Here is a 26,355-nt window from a genome sequence, read left to right as displayed (position 1 = left end):
GAACTCACAGAATCTATTTTCTGACATGGGAGAAAACTGGGGCAAAGTACATAGATGTCGAGCAGTTATGCCTTCCTCTGTCCCCATTAGTATTTTACCATCTTCTACACACAGTGACCCTACCACTTCCCTGTTCTTCCTCTTGCTCCAAATTTAGCTGAAACCACCCTTTTCATTATTTTTAATCTCTCTAGTAAGCAGGAGCTCACTGAGTTTTCACATTCCTGTCTTTCTTCCTCTAAGAACATTTGTATTCTTCTTTGCTGATTTCTCAGTTCTTCCTTTTCCTGCACATGCCCCTTCAGCTCATCTGAAAATTTTCTATACAGTACATCTATCCTGGGTTTTTTAGACTCCTCTCACTTTTCTTTCCCAATTGAACCATTTGCAATTTTGCCTTCAATATCTTGCCTTTCAGAAATCCCCATGCATCATGAACTCCTTCAGCCTTTCTGACCATGGGATCTCACCTAGTATTTCCTTAAGTTTATTGAAATCAACTTTCTTAAAAGTCCAGCATGCATATCTGACTACATTTGGCTTCCCCTTTCCTCTGCGCAACAAAGTCCAAGAGGACATGGTCCCCCAATTTCCACTTCATTGGCCAGTCCTTCCCTGTTCTGTAAAAGCAATATAGTCGATCCCCTTGTTTCCTCTTCTGGACAATGAAATTTTCAGCAAGGAAAGTAAGAAATTTGTTGAGCCTTACATTCTTCACAGAGTTTGTTGTTGTTGTAGTTGTTGTTGTGTGCCTTCAAGTTGTTTCTGATTTATGGCAACCCTAACCTATAAAAGCAAGATTTGTCCAGAGGCATTTTATCTTTGCCTTCCTCTGAGGCTAAAAGAGTGTGACTTCCCCAAGGTCACTCACTGAGTGGGGATTCAAATCTACTCTCCAGATCTGTTGGCCAATATTCAAACCACACCACACTGCAGAGTTTGACTTCCATCAAATATCATCAAGGTAGTTGAAATCTCTCATTACTACAACATGTCTTCCTTTTGAATATTTGTTCAACTGTCCTAAGTATGCATCATCCAGCTCTTCAGTCTGACTTGGGGATGTACAGCAGACCACCACATTAAGGTCATTGTTGCTTCTCTTGACTGGCTGGCTGTTGTTTCCCTCTTCTTTGATTTTTACTCATTTGATCTCAACTTGTTTTCCATGCTTTAATGCAGGGGTAGGCAACCTTTTTGAGCCGGGGGCCGGGTTGTTGTCCCTCAGACAATTTGGGGGCCAAAGCCAAAAAATAAATAATTAAATATTTTTTTAAAAATTAAATATATAAATAAACCAGGACAAATGTAGGACAAAATTTTCAAATGGAAGACACTTTTTTAAAAAAAATGGAAGACACGCGAAAAAATTTGCTGATTTTTAAAAAAATGTTAATATAAATGCATGTTTCTGAGGCTTCTATAGACAATTGCCCCCCAAAGGCCCCGGCGGCAATCAGCGGCAGGACCGGGCTGGGGCCAGTCCTAAGGCCTTGCCGGGCCACATCCGGCCCGCGGGCCGCAGGTTGCCTACCCCTGCTTTAATGCATAGCTCTCCTCAAAGGTGTATGCATGCTTGACATATAATTCTACTCCTGTTCCTTTCATGATTGGTCTGGGTTTTTCTTTTTCTTTCTTGGAGTAAGCTGTACTCCAATCATAAGACTCGTTCCATCACACTTCAGTAATGCCAACTAAGGACCTTATCACACTAGTGAAATCCCACCAGGAAATGGGATTTAAACTAGATTTTTAAAATAACCACAAATGCGGGAAGTTTATCACACCACATACCTGCCAAGGTGAAATAATGTGAAGTTAAAGCAAAGGCAAAAGGGAGAAAAATGGCAGCTTTTTACCTTCAGGAAGTTCGAAAAGTTTTTTCTATTTTAACTCTATTTTGAATCCCGTTTCCCAGCGGGATTTCACTAGTGTGATAAGGCCCTAAGTTATACACTGCAGAAATAATGCAGTTTGTTACTGCTTTAACTACCATGGCTCAATGCCATGGAATTCTGGGATTTGTAATTTTGGAAGATATTTAGCCATCTCTGCCAGAGAGCTCTAGTTCCACAACAAACTACACATTCCAGAATTCCCTAGTACTGAGGCATGGCAGTTAAAGTATTATCATACTGCATTATTTCTGCAGTTCAGATGCAGCCTTAATTCTATTCAACTTCCTATGTTAAGAGTTCTTATTTATTTTCCATCCTTTATGCATTAGTTCAGAGACATTTAAGACCATGGATCATTCTCTCAAGCTGATATCCCCATGACCTTGGGAATATGGTCCCTTTCCACCGCATAACTCAGTTTAAAACCCTCCTGATCAGATTTGTGAGATCCCTAGCAGATACATTCTTACCAAACACTGTGATATGCAATTCTTCTATTGCCAGAACTCATTCTTCATAAAAGTACAGACCATGGTTCAAGAAGCCAAACCTTTCCAAAGCACCATCTGCAGAACCAGCTGTTCACATCTAGTATTCTTCTCTATTTTCCTGGGCCATGTTCTTCAACAGGAAGGAGGGGTGAAACAGCAATCTGTGTCCCAAAGATTTCCAGGGTTTCTATCTAGAACGTGACCACCCCTTGCAATATGGTAAAAGCAATATTTGTTCCTATGGGAATAAGAAAGAAGGGGTAACAGTGGTATGATGAGTCTTGTCAGCCTCTCTGTCATGTCATGAATCTTTATCTGGAAGACAACACATCACAGGCCCACACAGTGCTGCTTCTCAGCAACTAACTTCTTCCAAATGCCTCTTCTTCTTCTGGGAACTGGGAAGAACTCTTCCATCAACAGAACCATCCAAAGCCGCTTCTATGCTCTCTTACAACTGAAACTATTGTTCTTGTTTCTAGTCCCTATAATTGCTGATCCAAGGGAGAGTTTGATATTGCCTGTATAGCTCCAAATTCATGCTTCCTGATAGTTCTGGTCCTCTGTGTCTCGTTGTTCTATATGTCTGCCTCCTGTGTACTGGAATTTTACCTAGAATTTTCTTATGGGTTGCCCTTCCATGAGATTCTGTTCTGCTCTCTCCAAAATGGCTTCATCTTTCCTGATAAGCTTGGATGCAGATACATGGGTAGATAATGTTTAGGAACATGACCTTGAAGTTGGTGTCAGAAGACACTGATCCACTGGCTAGGTACCTACAATCTGCAGTTCAAATTTTAGCTCATTGTAGGGTGGTTGTGTACAATCCTGAGACAATATTATAGGTGAAAATACATAACATTATAAAAGTAGGATAATTTAATTATATAAACACCAAATGCTGTTGTAATTACAGGAAATATAGTATGTGTACCATTAGCTTTTGTCTATAGGAAAATGTGTATTACTTCCTGGTTCTATAACTTGTCTGTCAAGGGTTGTTGCTTCCTGACTAGACCTATGTTCTTTCTGTCACATTGATCCATGGAACATTTATCTTGTTTACATCACAAGTGGCACACAGATCAAGTGGGGAGGAGAGTGCTCCCCAGCTATTTAAGAGTGAGGCACCCTTCATCCCTACTTGGTTCACAAGCTGCCACTGGTTCAGATGCAAGGTGCTATACTGTATATTCTCAGCAAAAGTGGCACCTTCACCAGCAAGTCTTCAAAACATAGCATCCAGTACCACCAGTATTATGAGCCAATGAGATAGAATGGGCTCTGCTATTCAAGGGCAGCTTCTAGGCTGCATTACTGTCCTTCTAGCTTGGCTCTTTCTGCAGCACAAAGATAGCTGGTTTGCTGTCTGTCTGTCTAGCTAGCCAGCCTTGCAAGCCTATGGAGGACACACACTGGCCCTGTCATTTCCTCCCTTCCAAACCAACTCCTCAAACTGATTCTGAGCACCTTGTTTGTCTTGCCTGCTGATCTGGCATCTGGCCCCTGAATCTCTATATCTGTGTGTCTACGTATCTGTAGCCAGCCTGTCCAGCCTATTCACTTACTCTGGACCTATGCATGTATGTGCCTTTAGTTTGCCTGTTGACCCATATAACCCATGGATTTCAGTTTTCTTAGGCAAGGAAACCTCAAAGGTGGTTTTGTGAGCTCCTTCCTCTGAAATATAGCCTATAGCACCTGATATTTGTTTCTGGTCACCCATATAAATGCTTGGCTTCCAAGATCTGGGTCAAATTTAATCCCTGCTGCACTCTGTTGCACTGCTGGGCCCAACCAAACCTGAGACTGTGGTGTAACTTCAGGAGAGTCTGTCTGAATGTTTACTAAGGCTACGGACAGTCGAACATACATGAAAGGGCTTGGGATCCAAAATATAATAACATTAAATAATTGAAGGGCTTAATTTTTTTTCTTCTTACTTTTTTACATTTGAGTTTAGAATCTTCAGGCAGGTTGTGATTTCCCCTGAAAATAAATTCTGCTCAATTTATGAAGAGCTGAGTGGAGAATCATCTAGTGAAATAAGGCACCCAGCTATTATCTTTTGGCCTGAAAATACACTGAAAATTGTGCTATCATGGTAGATTATATCATTGGCCAATATAATTTTTGTTGGTCCCTTGAAGGTTGAGATACCTCTCTGCACCAGAAAGATACTTATTTGGACACTGAGGCCACTACACGTTGAGACAAAGGTTCTAACAACAGGTTTTATGTGTTTTCATTATACAACTTTTCAGCACTGAGGAACTGCACTTTATACAAATTGTGGAGAGCCTAGAGGACACTCTCTTTTCTCCTGAGGTTCAGTCAATCCTAGGGCTTTAGATCCCAGATATAGATAGATTTTTCTGACTGTGTGGGAATGAAAGCCTAGGGCTGGCCAGTTCCCTGCCAGCAAATCCTCTGCCTAATAGGATAAAGTCCAATGTTTTGACAGCCATCCAAGCCTTCAGCCAGTCAGGGTGCGTGTGATGATTAGAGTCCACCTCCCTCCTTCTTACTGCTGGCTCCATCTGTCTGGACTCCATCTGTGGAAAATGAACACAAAAGGAACAAGGCCAGGTGGCTGGGGAATAGCCATGCGGCTGACTTTAACCTGTCTCCCATCTGTTCACCTTGGTCATTAAGTTAGTAATCCTTTCAGTGTTTAAAAGAATCAATTTGTGCTTTTACTCTTCTTTCTCTTGCTTGTTCTGTGTTTGGGTTTGTATGTGGCATTTTTCTTTTAAATTATACAAGACATGATTATCAAATTCCACTTCATGGAGATAACAGGGAAAATAAGAGATAATGCGCTGAGAAAAACTGGCTGAAATCTACAGATGAACCCCATAATAAGTGTAAATGTTTGATACCATTTGATACCTTCTCATGTACATCAAAACTGGTTTATAACAGAAATCTCCAGGGGTAGCTGTGTTGGCCATGTAGCAAAGTACAATAACATTCAAAATCCACAAAACAGTGATACCTGTTGCAAGCTTTTGAAGCGCCACTTGTTTTTATATCAGGCAAAGATGTTAAAATCATGCATGAGGGGAAAATTATGGTGATGTAGAAGATGTTATCACAGAGATATGGGAGGGACCAGAGCACAGTTAATGGATACATGCTTTGGAAGCAGCTTTCTTCTAGAGCAGTTCTTCTCAGGCTATTTGATGGGGGACCAGCTGCCAATGGTTCAGGATCACCACTTAGTAGCACAATTCAAAAGGGCATCTGTTCTCCTATTACAGCCGACACCCTTAACACTATCATGCTGGAATCTTTACCAACTTGATGGGGGGGGGGGGGGGCAGGGTTGGCCCATCCATATAGGCGACCTAGGCAGCTGCCTAGGGTGCCCAAAGTTTGGGGGTGGCACTGGCATGGCATGGAGAGAGCACACGCCAATCCCGGGGCACCACTCACACTCCCGCTGGCCCTGCCCGCTTTTGCTCTTTGCAGCCAGGCGCCCTCCACCCGCCCCTGGGTCTCCTGCCTTTTGTTCTCCGCAGAGAGCAAGAAGCAGAAGACCCAGCAAGGGAGGGAAGGGTGCCCTGAGCCCTCCCCTGGGTCTCTTGGGCTACTTGGGAAAGCCTTCTCCGAGGCGGAGAACAAGAAGCGGGAGACCCAGAAAGGGAGGGAAGCGTGCCTGGCTGTGCATACACACGCCAAGCACCCTTCACTCTGCTCTGGGTCTCCTGCTTCTTGCTCTCAGGGGGCGTCAAAATATTTCTCACTTCCGGTGGCAAAATACCTAGAGCCAGCCCTGGGGGGGGGGCATCTACTCAAAGTGGCAGAGGGATAAAAAGACCTTCTAGCTCTGCCTCCCTTGAATTGTCTTTATTATATTTGTTGTTATTAACCACCTTTGAGTCAATCCCGACTCATGGTGACCCTGTGGATGAGATATCTCCAACACTCCTTATCCTTCACTGCTCTGCTTAGGTCCTTTAAATTCAGGCAAAGAACAGCAAGCTTACACTAAAGTAGTCCTACCAGAAAGGGAACAGCAATTATTGTGTGTAGATAATTCAATAATTATAACAGAGACGTGTCTCATATATTAAACCATATACATCTGTATTAACAGTACTAAATTGTCATAACAAACATTAGAACAATTGTATATCCATCTATGACCTAGTACTGTGTCCTTGCAATCATCTCAGAAGGTCCAAGACCATATAATGAAGCTGTAGCAACTCAGTCCCATCAGTCAAAATGTGCAGATATTCATGGGTACTTGCAGCAATGAGGCATGCGAATATGACATGTAGTCTTCCCTGGTAGCAAGGTAACAATTCAGTCCCATACGTCAAAATGCACAAATCCTCATAGGTACTTGCAGCAATAGGACATACAATAGGTACTTGCAGCAATAAGGCTTGAAAATAAGGCTTGAGGACGGCTACCTCCGGAGTGTTTTAGGGCCGTTTCGACCCTTAGATGGTCTTCCTCAGCAATTCGGAGTATTTTATGTCGGATTAGGACTGGACATTATGTCATATTTCCACGTCTCCAAACAGTATGGCTTGACTGATAAAGCAATTGCTCAGTCAAGCCATACTGTTTGGAGACGTGGAAATATGACATAATGTCCAGTCCTAATCCGACATAAAATACTCCGAATTGCTGAGGAAGACCATCTAAGGGTCGAAACGGCCCTAAAACACTCCGGAGGTAGCCGTCCTCAAGCCTTATTTTCAAGCCTTATTGCTGCAAGTACCTATTGTATGTCCTATTGCTGCAAGTACCTATGAGGATTTGTGCATTTTGACGTATGGGACTGAATTGTTACCTTGCTACCAGGGAAGACTACATGTCATATTCGCATGCCTCATTGCTGCAAGTACCCATGAATATCTGCACATTTTGACTGATGGGACTGAGTTGCTACAGCTTCATTATATGGTCTTGGACCTTCTGAGACGATTGCAAGGACACAGTACTAGGTCATAGATGGATATACAATTGTTCTAATGTTTGTTATGACAATTTAGTACTGTTAATACAGATGTATATGGTTTAATATATGAGACACGTCTCTGTTATAATTATTGAATTATCTACACACAATAATTGCTGTTCCCTTTCCGGTAGGACTCCTTTAAATTCAGGCCCATGACCTCCCTGAATGAGTCTATCCACCTAGCAATTGTCTTCCTCTGTTTCTACATTTCTCCACCTTTCCTAGCATTATTGTCTTTTCCAGTGAGTCATGGCTTCTGATGTGGACAAAGTATGACAGGTTTAACTTGATCATCTTTGCTTCAGATTTCATACTTGATCTCTTCTAGGACCATTTGATTGTCTTCTTGGCCATCCACAGTATCGTCAGCACTCTTCTTCATCACTACATCTCAAATGAGTTGATTTTCTTCTTATCCACTTTCTTCACTGTCCAGCTCTCACATCCATACATGGTAATGAGGAATACAATGGTTTGTGTGATTCTAACATTAGTACTCAGCTGTATATCTTTATTTAGAATCTTTTCTAGCTCTTTCATAACTGCCCTTCCCAATTCTAATCTTCTTCTGATTTCTTGACAGCAGTCTCCTTCCTGATCAATGTTTGATCCAAGATACAGAAATTCTTTCACTATTTTGATTTCCTCATTGTCTAGATTGAATGTATATAGGTCCTCTGTGGTCATTATTTTTGTTTTCTTTATGTTCAGGATTAAGCCTGCCTTTGTACTTTCTTCTTTGACCTTCTTAAGTAATTGTTTTAAGTACATGATGTTTTCTGCTAGTAGTATGGTGTCATCCCCATATCTTAGTTTGTTGATATTCATTCCTCCTATCTTTACTCCTCCTTTTTCTAAGTCTAAGGCTGCTCTTCATATTATATTTTCCGTATATAAGTTAACCAAATAGGGTGATAAAATGTACCCTTGCCTGGCCCCTTTGCCAATTGGGAACCATTCTATTTCTCTATTTTCTGTTTTAACAGTAGCCTCTTGTCCACACAATAAATCCCTCCTTTAACATTATGCTAATTATCACTGAACATGAGACTGAACATGCTACTTTAGGCTATGCTTACTTTTGAAGACCACCAAGTCAAGACTCTGCAAGCGCTAGACTGTTTGGACAGGATTCTCAGTGAGCTAGTGCTCTTTTCCAGCGGTATGATTCTAAGGGGAATTCATGTCAGCTAAAAGACACAGGACCAATACAGAGCCATAAGATTTGTATAACTGCACATAATGCATTTGCATTGCAAAGGTCAACACCTAAAAATCATGCCACAAATAATTCACAAGAATTAGAACTAATTAAAATTAGTTCCAATTCCCACTCTTTTGTACATATTAGACTATAAACATTTTGATCTTAGCAACAGAACTCCTGATTGTTGATTTTTTGTCCCATCATCCGGTTCAACTTATGGAAGCTCTATGAAGAGGCGACCACAAACAGATCCTGCTATTAATAGTCCACTTCACATCTTGCAAACTCAGGACCATGGCTTCTTTGCTCAAGTTAACCCACCTGTAATGCAGACTTCCTCTTTTCTTACTGCCTTCAATTTTCCCATCATTTTTGTCATCTCCAATGAATCATGTGTTTTATAAAATATCCACAGTACAACATCCACACTCTAAGCAAAGATGGTACTACCTCCCTATGTCCTTTGCTCCAACAATATATCCTCTGAGCATTCTATATTATCAACATGTTTACATTTGCATTTTTCTCCTTTTGATAATGCTGGAATGTTTTGATGGTTGTTTTAATCTTTTAATGATGATGACATAAATTAGTCATGGATTTGGTTTCATTTGACGCATTCTTCTACAGCTGGATTTGCTTCATATTTATTTTCAGGGTGAAAGTAATGTATCTGCTTTTAAAATAATTACACTAATCCTAAAACTGTTCCACGCTTATCACATATTTTCCTCAGCATTCCCACATTTGTTGTTAAACAACTGAAATGGATGGGGAATGATATGGGGAGGGAATGGGTTGAATCACATAGGTGGAGTATGTGGGCTTACATGACAATCAGCAAAGACAGCACAAATACAAATCAGTTTTATTTAATCACAAATTATTAATTTGACAAATACAGTCGGCCCTTCTTATACACGGATTTTTTTATACACGGATTCAAGCATACACGGTTTGAAAATGTTCCAAAAAAGTATAAATTTACCTTGATTTTCCATTTTTTATAAGGGACACCATTTTGCTATGTCATATTTAATGGGACTTGAGCATACACGGATTTTGTTATACACGAGGGATCTTGGAACCAAATCCCAGCGTATAACAAGGGTCCACTGTAATCTATTAGTCCTTAAGCATTTATCTGGAATCCAGGCTGCAGCTACACAGCTAATTTAATTCTTTTCCTCCCTCCAGCTTTATTCTTGGAAGTCTGCATCTGCTTTCCTAACCCAGAAATCCCTTTCATTATACCTGGGATGGAATGGTTCAAGTATGGAACATCAACAGGACAGTGCCTTGACTTGTTCCCAAATGTATACAGAATTATAGTACTGTTTTCCTTTATCAAGGCAATCATGAACGAACAGTATTGTAGCTTGTCCCACTAACCATTTCTCAAATGTGAAGTCAAAGGCTTTCGTGGCCAGCATCCTTAGTTTTTTGTGGGCTTTTGGGCTATGTGGCCATGTTCTAGATCTAGAACATGGCCACATAGCCTGAAAAACCCACAAAAACCTTTTCTCAAATGTTTAAGATTCCTCTAATATCTAATTTAACCACATAATCTGATACTCATGATAACCATGGAAAAGATGGGTTTCCTAAGATGGCAGCTGTATGTTCTTGAAGAGGCCAGCCTTTAAGAGGAGAAAGAACCATTTAACACACTACACAGAATGGGAGACTTTGAGTAACCCAGGAGATGTTAAGCATTTTGTCTCCCACCACCACCATTCTGCTCTCTAAAACCATTCCTGTGAACCCTGAAATTTGCTTACCACAAAGTACCTGATTGCCACTGTAACATAATAGCCATTTTCCCACCCTTAAGAAAGAAAAAAGTAGTTCTGGCACAGAGAAGTGTGTGTAGAAAATAACAGTGAAATATCAGAAGTTTCTGTAATCAAGATAGAATGCCTTGGCAGAGACCTCAAGGACAAAGATAACAAAGATCTCTCACTGTGGACTGACTTTGAAAGACTGTCTGGAAGCAAAAAAGACAGATTTCCCTTTCTTTACATCTTTCTTACATCTGTCTCAGCCATAGTGCCAACTGTTGACTTTTATGTTCATTTAAATAAGAAAGAGATAAACATGACACCGACCTGGTGAGCGATGAGAAAGAGGGAGAAGTAGATTTCATGCCAGATCATAGCTAGCAAAATGATAACCTAGTTCTCAATACATCTGTGTAACAGATCCTAATATCTTTCTATGAAAAATGTGAATTAAGTGTGACTTAATGCATCTCACAACCAAAACACAGCAAGTCAAAAGATTATGCTATGTTATTAATGAAACATGAGGATGTTCTGGATGCAGCAGCATCCATTTGCTGATCACTTGGTTCTGAAGTTGTCAGGCACTTTAAAAAGGACTCAGGTCCAGCTCTGGTTGTTAAACAAAACTGCAGACAAAGATCCTAATAATCAGGAAGTGTACACCAGAGAGATGGGGGGGGGGGCAAATCATTGATCATAGTGGGTTGCAAAGCCAATTTCCTCATCACTCTATGCTCTTCAGGAAATCTAGCAGGCCATTGTGCCACTCATCTGGTTTGTCAAGGTAACAGGCATGGCCTGCCCCTTTCATCAGCATCACTTTGTGATTAGGTAAATTCTTCAAATTGTTCAGGCTCACTTCACCCATCTGGACATCCTGGTCCCCATATACAATGAGCGTTGGTACCTAAGCAGGAGAGAGAAGAGACATCAAGTGTGGTCAAATCAACAAATGAAAACTTCTGACCTTCTTTTGGGTGCTGTCCACTAAAGAACAACTCAATGGCAAGACAAGGACCATGGCTGTCTTCCCATCTGCAAGCTTCCCCTATAGGCTCAGTATATAGTAAGGCAAATATGTAATAATAATAATAATAATTACTTACTTATACCCTGCTCTTCAGCCAAGGCTATCAGAGCAGCTTACAAATTGTTAATTAGACATAACTGGTATTCCTCATAATAAGGCTTATCCAAAAATTAAGTATACCATACAGATGTCACTTCCCTACATTGTATGCTGCAAATTTAGCTAGCTTGATTACAGTTCTGACTGTCTGAAAGACAATATCTCCCTATATGAATTGGCCTGAGTTTTAAGATCCTTGGGGAAGGGATTTTCCTCATTTCCATCATCACAGGCATGATTTCATGAAGACATAGGAGAGCCTTCTCAGTGGCTGCTCCCAAGCTGTAGAATTTCCTACAACAGGAGGCTTGGTTGGGTGCCTCTCTTCTCTCTTTCCACAAGCAGGCAAACATTTTTGTTCAACCAGGCCTTAGACTTTTAACTGTTTGTTGCAGAAGCTCTTTTAACTGAGGTGTGCTATATTTTTATCGTAATCATTATCATGTTCTAAATGCCTTTTTAACTTTTTTAATTAGTATTTCAATATAATTATTTATGCAGAAAATATACACATAGCAGACTAAGGTCTAATCTGCAATGCAGAAATAAAGCTGTTTGACACTGCTTCAACTGTTAGAGCTCTAGCTTATGGAATTCTGAGATTTGTAATTTGTTGTGGCACTCGAGCTCTCTGATAGGGAAGGCTAAATTTCTCACAAAACTACAAATCCCAGAATCCTATAGCATTGAGCCATGGCAGTTAAAGCAATGTCAAGCTGCATTATTTCTGCAATGCAGATTGGATCTTAGACTTGGAGGAAGGAGGAGTAAAGATCGAAGGAAGGAATATCAACTATTTAAGATATGCAGATGGTGCTATATTACTAGCAGAAAATAATAAAAACTTGGAATAATTACTAAGGAAAGTCAAAGAAGAAAGTGCAAGGCAGGATTACTGTTGAATATTAAGAAAATAAAAATAATGGCCACATACAATGTGGACAATGAGGAAACTGAAATAATTAGTTTCTCCATAGCTTGGACTAATCATTGATCAGAATGGAAACTGTAATCAAGAAATCAGAAAAAGACTAGGACTGGGAAGGGCATCTTATGAAAGAACTAGACAAGTTCCTGAAATGCAAGGATATACAACTGAACACTAAAGTAAGAATTCTCCAGGCTATTGTATTTCCCATCACTATGTATGGATATAGGAGATGGATGGAGAAGAAAGCTGATATCAACTCATTTGAGAAGGGGTGCTGGAGAAGAGCTCTGCAGATACCATGAATGTCATTTTATACTGTTTTTCGCTACATTATTTTAATCGTTTTAATTTTTTTATTGTGAATTTTTAAAAACAATTTTATCTGTGAGCCGTCTTGGGTCCCTTTCTGGGAGAAAGGCAGCACAGAAATGAAATCAAATGAAATGAAATCAATATATAAAAATAAAATGTGTTTACTAACAATGTTATTCTGTATACAGAGAGATCTTGTAGCACCTTTGAGCCTAACTTAAAGAAAGAAGTTGGCAGCATGATGCATTTGGACAAAGTTACTCTGATTGCATGCAGAAGGATTATTTCTGCCTGGTTCACTGTAAGTTACTCACCAAGCCAAAGAAAAATAGCTGGAAGCTAATATATACTGCTTGCTCTCTGTTTCTTACAGTTGGTTGTTCTGGACTTAGCTCCCTGTTAATGCTCTAAATATATCCAATTACTTTGGACAGAAGAATGATCCTTTCCTGGTTGTGGCAAAAGTGAAAATCATTGGCAAGGAAAGCAAACTTCTTCTACATTTGCAGAAGCTCATGATTTCTATGGCAGATCTGTTCAGGATTGACAGAAGGGACAGGAAATTCCCAGCACTGTCAAAGTTATTGTCTTACAGCGTCTCCACAGCTAAACTAAATAAAAAACCTGCAGGGCAAAGGCATATACTGCAGACCCATATCATGAACAGGCTAAAACCCAAACATTTGTTAAGAGTAAAGCCAAGTGTTCTGCATTTGCAAGAGACATTTCAAACCAGCTATTTTAGTGTTAGAGAATTGATAAGTTATTATTCTCACCCACCCACCTGTTTCTAAAGCTGCCTTTTATTTTGACTGAAGAATTAGAGTTGAGGAGAAGTTTGTCATAACAGTTCTTCATTTGGGACTAAAGAGAGTAATATGGAGATAAAGAGAAAGGAATTCCAGCATCTAACTAGCCACAATTCTTTCTGATCCTACAGATTTTGTTGTTAACCGCTCTTGGTCAATCCCAACTCATGGCAACTCTGTGGATGAGACATCTCCAAGACTCTCTACCTTTCACTTCTCTGCTTAGGTTTAGTAAATTCATGCCTATAAGCTCTTTAATAGAGTCCATCCATCTAGCCTGCGATCTTCCTCTTTCTACATCCCTCCACCTTTCCTAGCATTATTGTCTTTTCCAGTGATTCATCCCTTGTCATGATGGGATCAAACTAAAACAACCTCAGTTTTATCATCTTGGCTTCCAGGGAGATTTCCAGCTTGATCTGTTCTAGGACCCAGTTGTTTGTATTTTTGGCTGTCCATGGTATCCTCAGCACTCTTCTCCAGTATCATGTCTCAAATGAATTGATTTTCCTCTTATCTGCTTTCCTCACTGTCCAGTTCTCCCATCTGTACATGGTAACAGGGAAAACAATGGCTTGTATGATTCTAACTTTGTGCTCAGTTGTTTATCTACATGGAGACATTTTCTACAGATATACAACTCTACAGATATACAACCGTAGAGCCTACAGATAGCCAGCTGAAAAGAGAAACAGTCCACAGACTTCCCTGTTTGTTTGTGTCTGAAGACAGAACAATGTAGGCCTGTTTTGCCTTCTAAAGTGAGAGCCAGCATGATGTAGCGCTTTAATCAGTGGACTACAACTCTGGAGAACAGGGTTCAAATCCCCACTCAGCCATGGAAACCCACTGGGTGGCCTTGGACAAGTCACACTGTCAATCTCAAAGGAAGGCAAGAATAAACCCTCTCTGAACAAACCTTGCCAAACCCTGTGATAGGTTCACCTTATGGCCACCGTAAGTCGAAAACGAATTCAAGGCACACAACAAGTAGCAAATAATGAGGCAGTGGGCCAGCACCCTCTGGTGGTCAATCCAGGAACCATCCCAAGCTTTACAACTATTTTATGCTTGTTGAACACAGTCACTGATATCTTGCGTGCTCAGTTTTTCTCACACAATTCTGAAACCCCAGATGCATTTCCCAATTATCTCCCAATTCCTCCTCATTACCATTTGTTGAAACACAATCCCTGGCCCAGCGTTCACCCCAGAACACCCTCCCTCCTCTACCCATAGCTGTCAGACTGACATACTTTGACACTGGCATACTGTGTGGCTGGAAACTTTTCCGTGCAGATGGGTGCCACAGGGATGTAGGCCTTGAACAGATCACTGTGCTGGAAGAGGAATGGAAGTGAATACATCCCACTGAGAGAGGGGCTGATCACCACCGCCTGGTCAATCTTCAGGGCTTCGAAGACAGACTTCAAGAAACCACCTGGGGCTGGCTCCCCAACAGGGGCTGGGGCAGTAGCCTCTTTGGAACGACCTAATCCTGAATGGCAAGAAATTTAAGACAATTTCATGTTACATCTATGTGTTGGGTGAGCAATTACATTAAGCTCTCCATAGGGTCTCAAAGACAGAAAGCATCCTGTGGTTATAGTTTCAAGTTTTGCAATTTGTAAATCAGAAATATTAGAGAGAACCTAAATAAAAAAAGGTAACTTCAAATACATTAAATGTTTTTTAGCATAAGCAGAGAAGGTAGACATGGAGATATTTTCTAGGTCTGGGGCCATAACATGTGAAGCAGCCTTTCTGTATTTCTGACTCCAGAAAGGCTTCTTCACATGTCCCATATATCTCCAAAGACTAACTGATGGAAAACCTAAGTCAAAAGGTGCTACTGAGCTTTTGCCCTACCTATGGCTTCACATATGTATCTGGATTGCCATTGTGGGAGGAGAAAGCCAGGCTATATGGGCCTTTTTTTTGCTCCACCATGACTCTTAAATTAAATATTGCTGATCAGAGTGTGATTAGGGAAGGCACATGTGAATGTTGTCCTAATAAAATTAAACAGTTTCCAGCTTGGTCAGATTTGGATGGGAAACTGTCTCTAATTCTCATGTTGATATAACAGAACTTTTCTAAAATGGATAAATTAATAAAATAAAGTAAGCCATAATAATATGTGAATGGTGGTTGGAATCTGTTACAAGCGTACATATCAGGATGCTGGTTATGCCAGGTTCTCCAAACTGACGGTGGCAACTGCTAATTTTAATTCTGTAATGTATTAATTATATATCATATTCATTCCATATGCATTTTTATATACAAATGTGGCTTGCCACATTTAAAATTATCTATGAGTCCTCAGAGGCAGGTGGCTATGTTTCTCTAGATCAGCTGCTGAGGCATGTGAGTACGGTAGTATGCTTTTGTATTCTTTTCCTACTGTTGGTCTTCTCAGAGACATCTGTTTGGCTGTTGTAACAAACAAAATTAGATAGGTCTTTCGTCTGATCCAGTTCTTGGGAGAGGTAAAGCTGTATCTATGTTATTTAATTTACACTGGAGGTTTCCGTTAACATCATGACACCCACCCATAAACTACACCCTAAAGAAATTTCCTTAGCCACAGAAACTCAATCATACCAGGCAGGTCAATAGCTACAGCCCGATATCCAGCTTCCGCCAGCTTAGACAGAGTCTGCAGGTTGAGCCAAGTCTCTGATGAAAAACGAATGCCATGTAGCAGCAAGACGGAAAGCCGAGGAGCCTGCTGCGCTGGCATGGCCTGCCGATAGAACAGGGTCTGCCCACCCACTGTGATGGTACTCTCAGTCAGGTGTGTGGCAGCCATCACTGCAGATTTGTTGCTTCCAGGTAACCTAAGGGTATGTGGGAAAAAGAAAATAAAACAAAATAAGTTAACAAGAGAAACACTCTAGGCCTCAACTGCCTGGTAGGGAAGAAACTCAACCCATGCTTCCCAAGCTAACTGATGTGGAGGACCTGCAATTATTCCCCCCCCCCCCAGAACCCACTCTCTTTCTTTCTCACATACATATCTAAACTCTCATATACTCTTCCCCAAATGAATGCTTTGCCCCTCAGTATGAATTCTGCTCTTCCTGATGAAATTTTCCACTGTCTCCAATTTCCTAGCATTGCAGTAACTTAAACTTTCAGTTGAACATTTAGAAATACAGCTTAAGCATTCCAAAAGTTATGCTTATAAAAAGGGAAAGTTACCAAGGAAATGTGAACCCAGTAAATTTAAGAGTTCTGGGTGTGGATGATTTTCCATGTCTTGCTCTTTACAATGCTAGAAATTTAGGGAAGGGAGAAAAAATTCATTTGGTGAGGCAGAATTCATACCTGGAGGGGAATGCCCTCATTTTAACCCCCCCCCCAAAGATACACCCCTTTATACCCCAGACAGAAATTAGGCCTGAAGAAAGATGTCCCATTTGGAATCTATGGGATTTTGTTTTCTATTCAAGGCTATGTATGTGCCAAGTCATGTATATGAATCTTGTGAAGCATGAAACAGCAACACACTGCTGGATGAAAGTGCACTGTTGACATTTCAACAGAATTGCACAACTCTCTCCTACCTGTCAGATCCTGAAAGGGTAGAAGGTTAACTGAATTTCAGAGCACACTGGGGAAAGCCCAGATTTGAGTTGGAAAAGAAAACATGCAAATCATGTCTTCCCAATGTTGGCATTCTCATGGAGTAACCTGCTAGCAAATGATATTGTCTAGAATGGTGGAAGAGAGAGGCACCTGCCCTGTTCCTCTGCCATGTAAGGCCCATCACCAGATTAATGCAAAATCAAGGAACAACCTACATGTGTCAACTAGAAGACACCAAATCTCATGTAAGAATCAACTTGGCTAAACCATGGAGACAATTTGAATCTGAAGTTTATCCTGGGGAGGGGAGGCACTGTGAATAAATAAAGAAGCCACTACTGAGCATCACAGCAGCACATTTCCCTTGCCATAGCCAATAAAAATAATAAGAAGAGCTGCTGAAATGCTCCATCCTACAGAATCCTGGGATGTGTAGTTTGGTGAGGCACCAGCTCTCTTTGGCAGAGGAGGCTGAAGACCTTGCAAAACTACGAACCCCAGGATCCCATAGGCTACAACTACAGCACTTCATGGTGCTGCATTATTTCTAGAGTGTAGATGCACTGTAGAGGCACCAGCACTCTTTTGGCAGAGAAAGTTAAAAAGCTTGCATAACTATAAATTCTAGGATTCCATAGGATAGAGCTACAGCATTTAAAGTGGTGTCATTACTGACATTATTCATGTTTATTGTGGGAGGCAAGAGGCTGGGCTTCCTGGGGTGGAGCCAGCCACCATCTATGGGTGCTGAATCCTCCTGGGAATAGTCAACTAAGGGCCCATACAAATAGGCCAAAATAAAGCTGCTTCAGGTCACTTTGGAGGTATGTTGTTTAAATGGTGCATGTGTCCTAAGAGGCCAGACGCTGCATCAAAGCTGCACTCCGGTCCTTAGGAGTGGAGTGTGGCTTTAGCACGGCTTCTGGCCTCTTAGGACACATGCATCGTTTAAACAGCATACCTCCAAAGTGACCTGAAGCAGCTTTATTTTGGCCTGTCTGTATGGGCTCTAAACAAGGCACTCTTTCTGCAGAGAGCCTTGAACTTCTCCCTCCCTGGACTCTTTCCTCAACTTTCTCCTCCAAATCCTCCTGACTGGAGGGAAATTCAAAAATGGACCCAAGGCCCCTTCTTCTCAACCAGGGGGACCAGGTGCACTCCCCACTTTCAAAAGGAGAACAAGGCTCCGTGAAAGGGAGGACATTCAAATAGAAAAGAGAGGAGAGGACCAAAGAAAAGCTCAGAACCTAGATTTCCTAGAAATGGAAATCCATGCTTCTTAGTCCTGCTCAAAATGGAGGACATTCAAGAAAAAGAGAGGACAAGGCCAAAGAAAAGCTCAAAACACTCCTAGAAATGGAAATCTGTGCTTCTTAGTCCTGCTCAAAAGGGAGGATGTTCAAGGAAAAATGGAGGACAGGACCAAAGAAAAGCTTAAACTAGAATTGGGAATCCAGGCTTCTTAGTTATGATTAATTATAACTTCTACTATAACTATGATTAGTTATAACTTCTATAGTTAGGCTCCAAAGGGAAGAACATAACCAGTGAAAAGCTCCAAACACTCCTAGAAATACAGTCCATGCTTCTTAATCCTGCTCCAAAGAGAGGACCTTTTGGAATCCCTCCTGGACAGAAGGCTGAGATGGCGGAGGTGTCCGGGAAAAGGAGGACCCCTGCCCCTGCTGTTCTGCAGTCAACTCCTTTCCTAAGCCTTGCCAAGGCCAGGCTGGGTGCGGGGAGAGCTTTCCTGGAAGCAGAGGGGGAGTGGAATGACCTTACCCAAGTTGCTTCCTTTGCAGAAACCAAACTTTGCAAAGTCCAGGAAAGAGGCCACCAACTTCTTTTTCAAAGGCCTGCTTCTTCCCTGAGCTTCCGGGGTCCAAAGGTACTAAAGGAAGCCTGAGAGGCAGCGGAGGAAAGGGGAGAGGACAAGAAGTGCATGGAAAGTTACCACATTTGTGAGCAAAGTTCCCATGAACATCAGGGACATCTAGTGGTTGCGAACAGAACCTTCTTCACAACTAGCTGGCACCTATATTCTCAGTCCCTGAAGTGTTTTAAAGATAGAGAATTTGGTGTTGTGTGTCTTCAAGTCATTTTTGACTTATGGAGAAACTAAGGTGAACCTATCCTGGGGTTTTCTTGGCCAGATTTGTTCAGAGGAGGTTTGCCGTTGCCTTCCTCTGAGGCTGAGAGAGTGCAACTTGACCAAAGTCACCCAGTGGGTTTCCACAGCCGAGCTGGAAATCGAACTCTGGTCTCCAGAGTCATTGTGTGAGAAAATGAAGGGAAAAAACACCATAAAATGCTTGGAGAGGAAAGGTATACTTCAGTTTTATTGTTGCAATAAAAAAAATCTATGGCTGTTAAGCTGTTGTTTATAACAAAACTTTATTTTATTTTATTTTATTCAGTGGACACCCATCATTACAGCATGCTCAGAATCACAGGAAAGTGATACGAAGAAGCAACAGCTCATGAAGAAGGATTCACACCCAAAATGCATCAGCTGAATAAAATAAAGTTTCACTATAAACAACATCTTAACAAACATAGATTTTTTTTTTATTGCAACAGTAACACTGGAGTAAACCTCTCATCTCCAAGCAGCTCCAGAGTGTAGTCTAACACTCAAACCACTATGCCACACTACCTTCTGGCATTGTTTTTAATCATTTTTTAAAAATAACCTTTTCTATCTCCAAGTATTTAGGATTGTGAGGCAAAGGCACTAATATAAGGCAAATGGCAGGTATGCATATGTCCTTATTGTCAGCCTGCCTTCAAGCTATTTACAATGACCCCATGAACACCATAGTGGTTTTTGTTGTTGTTGTTGTTGTTGTTGTGTGCCTTCAAGTCATTTCCGACTTTTGGCAACCTTAAGACAAATCTATCATGGGTTTTTTTTGGCAAGATTTGTTCAGACAGGGGTTGCCATTGCCTTCCCTTGATGCTGAGAGCATGTGGCTTGTCCAAGGTCACCCAGTGGGTTTCATGGCCAAGCTGGGAATCAAACTCTGGTCTCCAGAGGCATAGTCCAACACTCAAACCACTACACCATGCTGGCTCTCTCAGTGTTTTCTTAAACAAGGGCTACTCAGAGGTGGTCTGCCATTGCCTTCCTCTGAAAAATAACCTACAGCACCTGGTATTCCTTAGAGGTCTGACCCTGTTTAGCTTCCATGATCGGACAGAATTTGGTACCGTCAGGGTATTTAGGCCTCTCATAAGAATATTAAAATAATAGATCTCTCCAAGTTTTTCTATTACTACTTCTTCTTCTACCGTTCAGGGGCAAATGGCTTTTAAACCTAGGAATGTGAAAGCTCATCATTGTTAATATATTTAATTTTACAAAAACAGTCAAAGCTTCATGTCATCTTTAATATTTAGTGAGGGGTTTTTTTGCACATGAATGTCACAAAAGCTCTTTAAGGTGCTGCAAGACTTTAATTTTTGCTGCTGACGGATTAACACACCCCTGGCTAGTTTTACAAATCTAGTTTACTCTAAAAGAAACTGGAGTGACAGAATTTGTGATTGTCCTGGTGTGTAATCTATACTTGGGACAAAAGGCCTCTTTTAGGACACAGCATAAAGAAACAGAACTGGTTTCCCACTGGCAAAGATCAAGCAAGGCTGTATTTTATCACACTAATTGCAGAACATATACAGAAAGCAGTATTTGACTCAGAGGAAGCAAGTGTCAAAATTAGGGAAAGGAAAATCAATTTAAGATACACATCTGACATGATTACTTTCAGAAAATAGCAAAAAAAACAACCTTTGTAAAGATTGCTGATGAAAGTTAAGGCAGAAAGTGCAAAAGCAAGGTTGAAGTCAAATATTAAGAAAACAAAAATAATAATCACAGAATATATACATACTTTCAAAATGGGTAACAAAGATACTGAAAGAGTTAATTATTTTCTGTACCTTGGCTCAGGGTGCACCTACACTGTAGAAATAATGCAGTTTGACACCACTTTAACTGCCATGACTCCATCCCACAGAATCCTGGGATTGTAGTTTTGTGAAGCACCAGCACTCTACTCTGCCAGAGAAAGCTAAAGACTTTATAAAACTTCAAATCCCAGGATTCCATAAGATAGAGCTACAGCATGTAGGCTGCATCCACACTTCAGAAATAATCCAGGTTGACATGTTGAGCCATGGCTCAATGCTATGGAATTCTGGCAACTGTAGTTTGTTGTGGCACCAGAGTTCTCAGAGAAGGCTAAATATCTCACAAAACTACAAATCCCAGATTTCCATAGCATTGAGAAAGGGCAGTGAATGTGGTGTTCGTCGTTCTCGTTCGTCGGCCTCAAATTCCGATGGCATCTCTTCTCTCAATGAATGTCTTCAGGCGGTAATGGGCTGGATGAGGAAAAACAGATTGAAACTGAATCCAGACAAGACGGAGGTGCTCATGGTAGCGGCCCCGAAACCAAGAATTGGGTTGCAACCTCCAGTCCTGGATGGGGTCACACTCTCCTCCAGCGACTGTGTTCGCAGTCTGGGGGTGCTCCTTGACTCGTCGCTCCTGATGACAAATCAGGTAAATGCGACGGTCAGGAGTGCCTGTTATCAGCTTCGGCTGATACGCCAGCTGCGCCCTTTTCTGGAAGTAAGGGATCTCGAGACGGTTGTGCACGCACTGGTAACCTCACGCCTTGACTTCTGTAATGCACTCTACATGGGGCTACCCCTGTGCTTGACTCGGAAATTACAGCTGGTTCAAAACATGGCAGCCAGGCTTGTGTCAGGTACATCTAGGAGGGACCACATTACTCCGGTTTTGAGGTCCCTCCACTGGCTGCCTATCAGCTTCCGGGCCCAGTACAAGGTGTTGGTTATCACCTTTAAAGCCCTAAATGGCTTGGGTCCAAACTATCTTAGAGACCGCCTCCTCCCGTACAATCCTCCCCGCGCTCTCCGGTCCTCTGGGAGGAACTTACTGCAGCCTCTAAAATCTAGGCTTGCGGCAACCTCCCAGAGGGCGTTCTCTGCTGTCGCCCCCAAACTCTGGAACGACCTGCCGGATGAGATCCGTCAGATAACATCATTAGACAGCTTTAAAAAAGCGGTCAAGACGGATCTCTTCCGGCAGGCCTTTCCAGATTAACCATCCCGGCCCAGGTTCCCTGATTCCCTCATTCCTCCCGTGGCCCCATCTTAGTGATGGTTGAGGATCAACAGGGATATCAGGGTTTTTAGTTTTAATTGCTGTTTTTATCCTTGATATTGTATTTTTAATATGTTATACTATTTAATACTGTCTTAAGGGGGGGAGGGATAAAGTGTTTTTAATTGTGATATTTTATATTTTACTGTTGTTAACCGCCCGGATTGGTTTGCCAGAGGGCGGTATACAAATAAATATTATTATTATTATTATTATTATTATTATTATTATTATGTTGATCTAGATTATTCCTGCAGTACGGATGAACCTTAGTGGTGTTGCATTACAGATGCAATCTACAATAAATAAATAAATAAATGTCAATTAAAATGGAGACTTCAGTCAAGAAATCAGAAGACTGAGACTTGGAAATGATGCAGTGAAGGAACTAGATAAGATCCTTGAGTGTAAAGACATACCATTAAATACCAACGTCAGAATCATCCAAACTTCAGTATTTCCAGTTTCTATGTATGATTGTGAAACCTGGAGAGTGAAGAAATCTGACAGGAAGAAAACCAAAGCTTTTGAAACGTGCTGGAGAAGAGTTCTATGGATACAATGGACAACTAAAAAGAAAAAAATAAATGGGTCTTATAGAAATGTTAGCTTACCCTACACCCCTCTCATTGAAATGTGGGATTTCATATTTTGGATATTTAGAGTCAGACATGTTTTTAAGAATGACCTTTAAAACACTAAAAAGTTTCACACAGGACAGGAAAGACATGCTGACATGAAGACGTGTAGCATCCAGAGAGCATTGAGTAAAGGTTAAATGGGTTTGCTGATCATTCCATGTTCCCCCTGGGTTTTATGCACATCCTCTTGAATCTTTCTGCCTCAAGCCCATTGCCCAATGTATTTGCTGTTCCCCTCCAAGAAATGTGCCCCATGCTATGGGGGTGGTTTTTGCCTGCTGCTTGAAATTAATGATGCCAGTAAATTGGTTGCTAAATATATAAAAGCAGTTAGTCGAGTCAAGTCAGAGTGTTATTTATTGTCAAGTTAAGTTCAAGTCAAGTCACTGAAGCAACTTGAGTCCAAGTCAATCAACTCGAGTCAACATCACTGTTAAGGGGTCTACCATAATCTATCGCTTACCTTCTGTCTTATTTTATGTTATTCCATGTTATTTTCAAGCTGATATATGTTATTTCTATAAGACGTGGATACAGTTTAAATCCAAATCCTTTTGTAATGACCATATGTTCTGAAAGAATATCCTGTATTCTGCTTTCATCACATTATAGTTATATTTCTTGTCTTACCATGAAACTTGTACTGAGATACTGCATTTGATGAAAATGAAGCCAATTTACTTGTATTCTTTCAAGCCCTTTCTTTTCATTTTTACTACAGCAAGAGGAATTACATTTTCAGAGAAAAACTCATTTTGTGAACCCTACTTTACTTCTATTTTATATACTGCTCTTTGTCAATGTAAGTGAAATTTGAGTGCATCAGGGATGAAAGCAACAGGATATTTTTGGAATTAGTTTATTTTTCCATTTCCTCCATTCATTAGCCTTTATATTGGTAAATAATATAAATATAATGTAATGCACTGCATGGTAAGAATCTCTCGATGACCTCCTTCTATAGCAAAATAGTTCCAGATCAAGTGCTGTGTGCCTGGCTCTCTTTACTCAATACTCTTTATTTAGTATTCTTACTACTCAAAAAAGTGGGGTGAGATTTTGTATTGACCATACTCAGAAAAGTGAGTAACATCCCACTACCTAATCCTCCCCTAATTTTCACTCAGAATAATGGAGTTCAGTGTCTTTTATTCGTAGCTAGCAGTGATGAATGTTAACATTAACTAGCTAATCGTCATTGATATATGTCTATCCTACCTGAATTTTTCATCCCTTTTTATTTTAATTCCTGTGTTTATAAATTAAAAAACCGCAAATTTACTGAGATTACAGAATCTCTCCCTGTTTCTCACAATAGTAAACCTGCAGATGATAGGCTACCAGTGTATTGCTACAACATGAAACATAAATGCTTGTGTAATGGAAGGAATTTGGCTGCTTGAAGAATAGGAAAGAGGGAAATTTTTGTTGTATTTTAAATCTAGAAATAAATATTGGACCATATGAATTTACAGCCTCCTAGGGGGCCAGTAGTCCTAATAAGCAAGGCTTCAAAACTGTATTACTAGGTTAAAGAGAAGCTAACAATATACGGGGCCATTCATACTACCTTTTAACCCGGTTTTGAAACCGATTCTTCCACGTGAAGTTCATATTGGGCCCGATTCTGTCACAATCCATGTTGAGGTTTGCACAAGGAAATGCCCCTTAGCGCGGAGTTAACTCTGTCTCTCAACCTGATATAACTCAGGTGGTTATTGTAATGAAGATAAATGCAGGGAGGAAGATATGTCAATATGATCTTACTGGAGGTAAGGCAAAATATAAATGTAATAAATAGGAAAACACTACTGATGCTACCCATCGGCAGCAAGTCAAGCTTCAGGGAAACCTAACTGCCATGACAGATCCTTCTTTTGAGAAACATTTCTGATAGTTTTGATGGAGAGAAGAGGGCAGCAGTGACACTCTGAACCAGGGGACCATTCACACTATGTAGCTGTAGTACTATAATTCCACCTTAACTGCCAAAGGTCTGCCCTAGGGAACCCTGGGATTTGCAGTTTAGGGAGGGTTATTTGGAATCCTCAGCCAGAGAGCACCTCTAGTGCTCCTTCTTCTTGTTGTTGTGTGCCTTCAAGTCCTTTCCAATTTATGGTGAACCTATCATGGGATTTTCTGGAGCTGAGAGTGTGTGACTCATCCAAGGTCACCTAGTGGGTTTCTATAGCCAAGTAGGGAATCGAACCCTGATCTCTACAGTTGTAATCCAATGCTCAGGCCACTCCACTGAGCTGCCCCCTCTCTAGTGCGTCAACAAAGTATAGGATTCCATAGGATATAGCAGTGATGGTGAACCTTTTAGAGACCGAGTACCCAAACTGCAACTCAAAACCCACTTATTTATTGCAAAGTGCCATGTCCCTCTGGCTTTCTAATAACAAACTCTGGAAAACTCTATGCTGGGGTGAAGGCACATGTGCCCACAGAGAGGGCTCTGAGTGCCACCTATGGCACGCATGCCATAGGTTCGCCATCACTGGGATATAGTCATTGAAGTCAAGGTAGAATCATATAGGCTGTGGCCACACTACAGAAATAAAGCAGTTTGACATCACTTTAATTGCCATGGCTCAATACTATGGAATTCTGGGATTTGGCAGGGCACCAGACCTCTCTGGGAGGATGAAAGAACAGAGGGCATGATTATCAATTTTGAAGATGGCACCAAATTATGAGGAGTAGCTAATAGTCCAGAGGACAGGATCAAAATTTAAAATTGCCTGAATAGACTAGAAAGCTGGGCCAAAGTTAACAAAATGAAATTCATCACGGAGAAATGTAAGGTATTGCACTTAGGGCAGAATAATAAAATGCACAGATACAGAATGGAGGACACCTGTGAAAGAGATTTAGGAGTTCAAGTAGACCACAAGTTGAACATTGAGTCAACAGTGTGATGCGGCAACTAAAAAGACCAATGTGATTCTAGGCTGAATCAATAGAAGTATAGTGTCTAGATGGAAGGAAGTAAATAGTGCTACTATACTCTTCTTTGGTCAGGCCCCACCTGGAATATTGTGTCCAGTTCTGGGCACCACAATTTTAAAAGGGCATTGAGAAACTGGAGCGTGTCCAAAGGAGGGCGACTAAAATGGTGAAGGGTCTGGAAACCATGTCCTATGAGGAATGACTGAGGGAGCTGGGGATGTTTAGCCTGGAGAAAAGAAGGTTAAGAGGTGATATGATAGCCGTTTAAATATTTGAAGGGGTGTCACATTGAGGAGGGAACCAGCTTGTTTTCTGCTGCTCCAGAGAACAGGACCTGGAGCAATGGATGCAAGCTGCAGGAAAAGAGATCCCACCTCAACATTAGGAGGAACCTCCTGACAGTGAGGGCTTTTGGACAGTGGAACACACTCC

The 26,355-nt window shown here is 41.1% G+C and overlaps 1 protein-coding gene across 1 annotated transcript; it reads right to left on the bottom strand.

The window, feature by feature from the left end:
• Nucleotides 1-9,432: 9,432 nt before the first annotated feature.
• LOC149321584 (putative protein-lysine deacylase ABHD14B) lies at nucleotides 9,433-19,453 on the bottom strand. Its single transcript, XM_089524771.1, has 4 exons — nucleotides 18,919-19,453; nucleotides 16,150-16,385; nucleotides 14,799-15,040; nucleotides 9,433-11,268 (listed from the first exon to the last, which is right to left on the bottom strand). Exons 2-4 carry the CDS (start codon nucleotides 16,355-16,357, stop codon nucleotides 11,086-11,088), a joined length of 633 nt encoding a protein of 210 aa, XP_089380897.1. The 5' UTR covers nucleotides 16,358-16,385; nucleotides 18,919-19,453; the 3' UTR covers nucleotides 9,433-11,085.
• Nucleotides 19,454-26,355: the final 6,902 nt, after the last annotated feature.

Source organism: Sceloporus occidentalis, unplaced genomic scaffold, assembly GCF_023333645.1.
Source record: "Sceloporus occidentalis isolate IW3139 unplaced genomic scaffold, rSceOcc1.0.p SCAF_1, whole genome shotgun sequence".
Lineage (NCBI taxonomy): Eukaryota > Metazoa > Chordata > Lepidosauria > Squamata > Phrynosomatidae > Sceloporus > Sceloporus occidentalis.
Note: the sequence above shows the minus strand (reverse complement) of the source record. Positions and strands in the feature narration are given on the sequence as shown.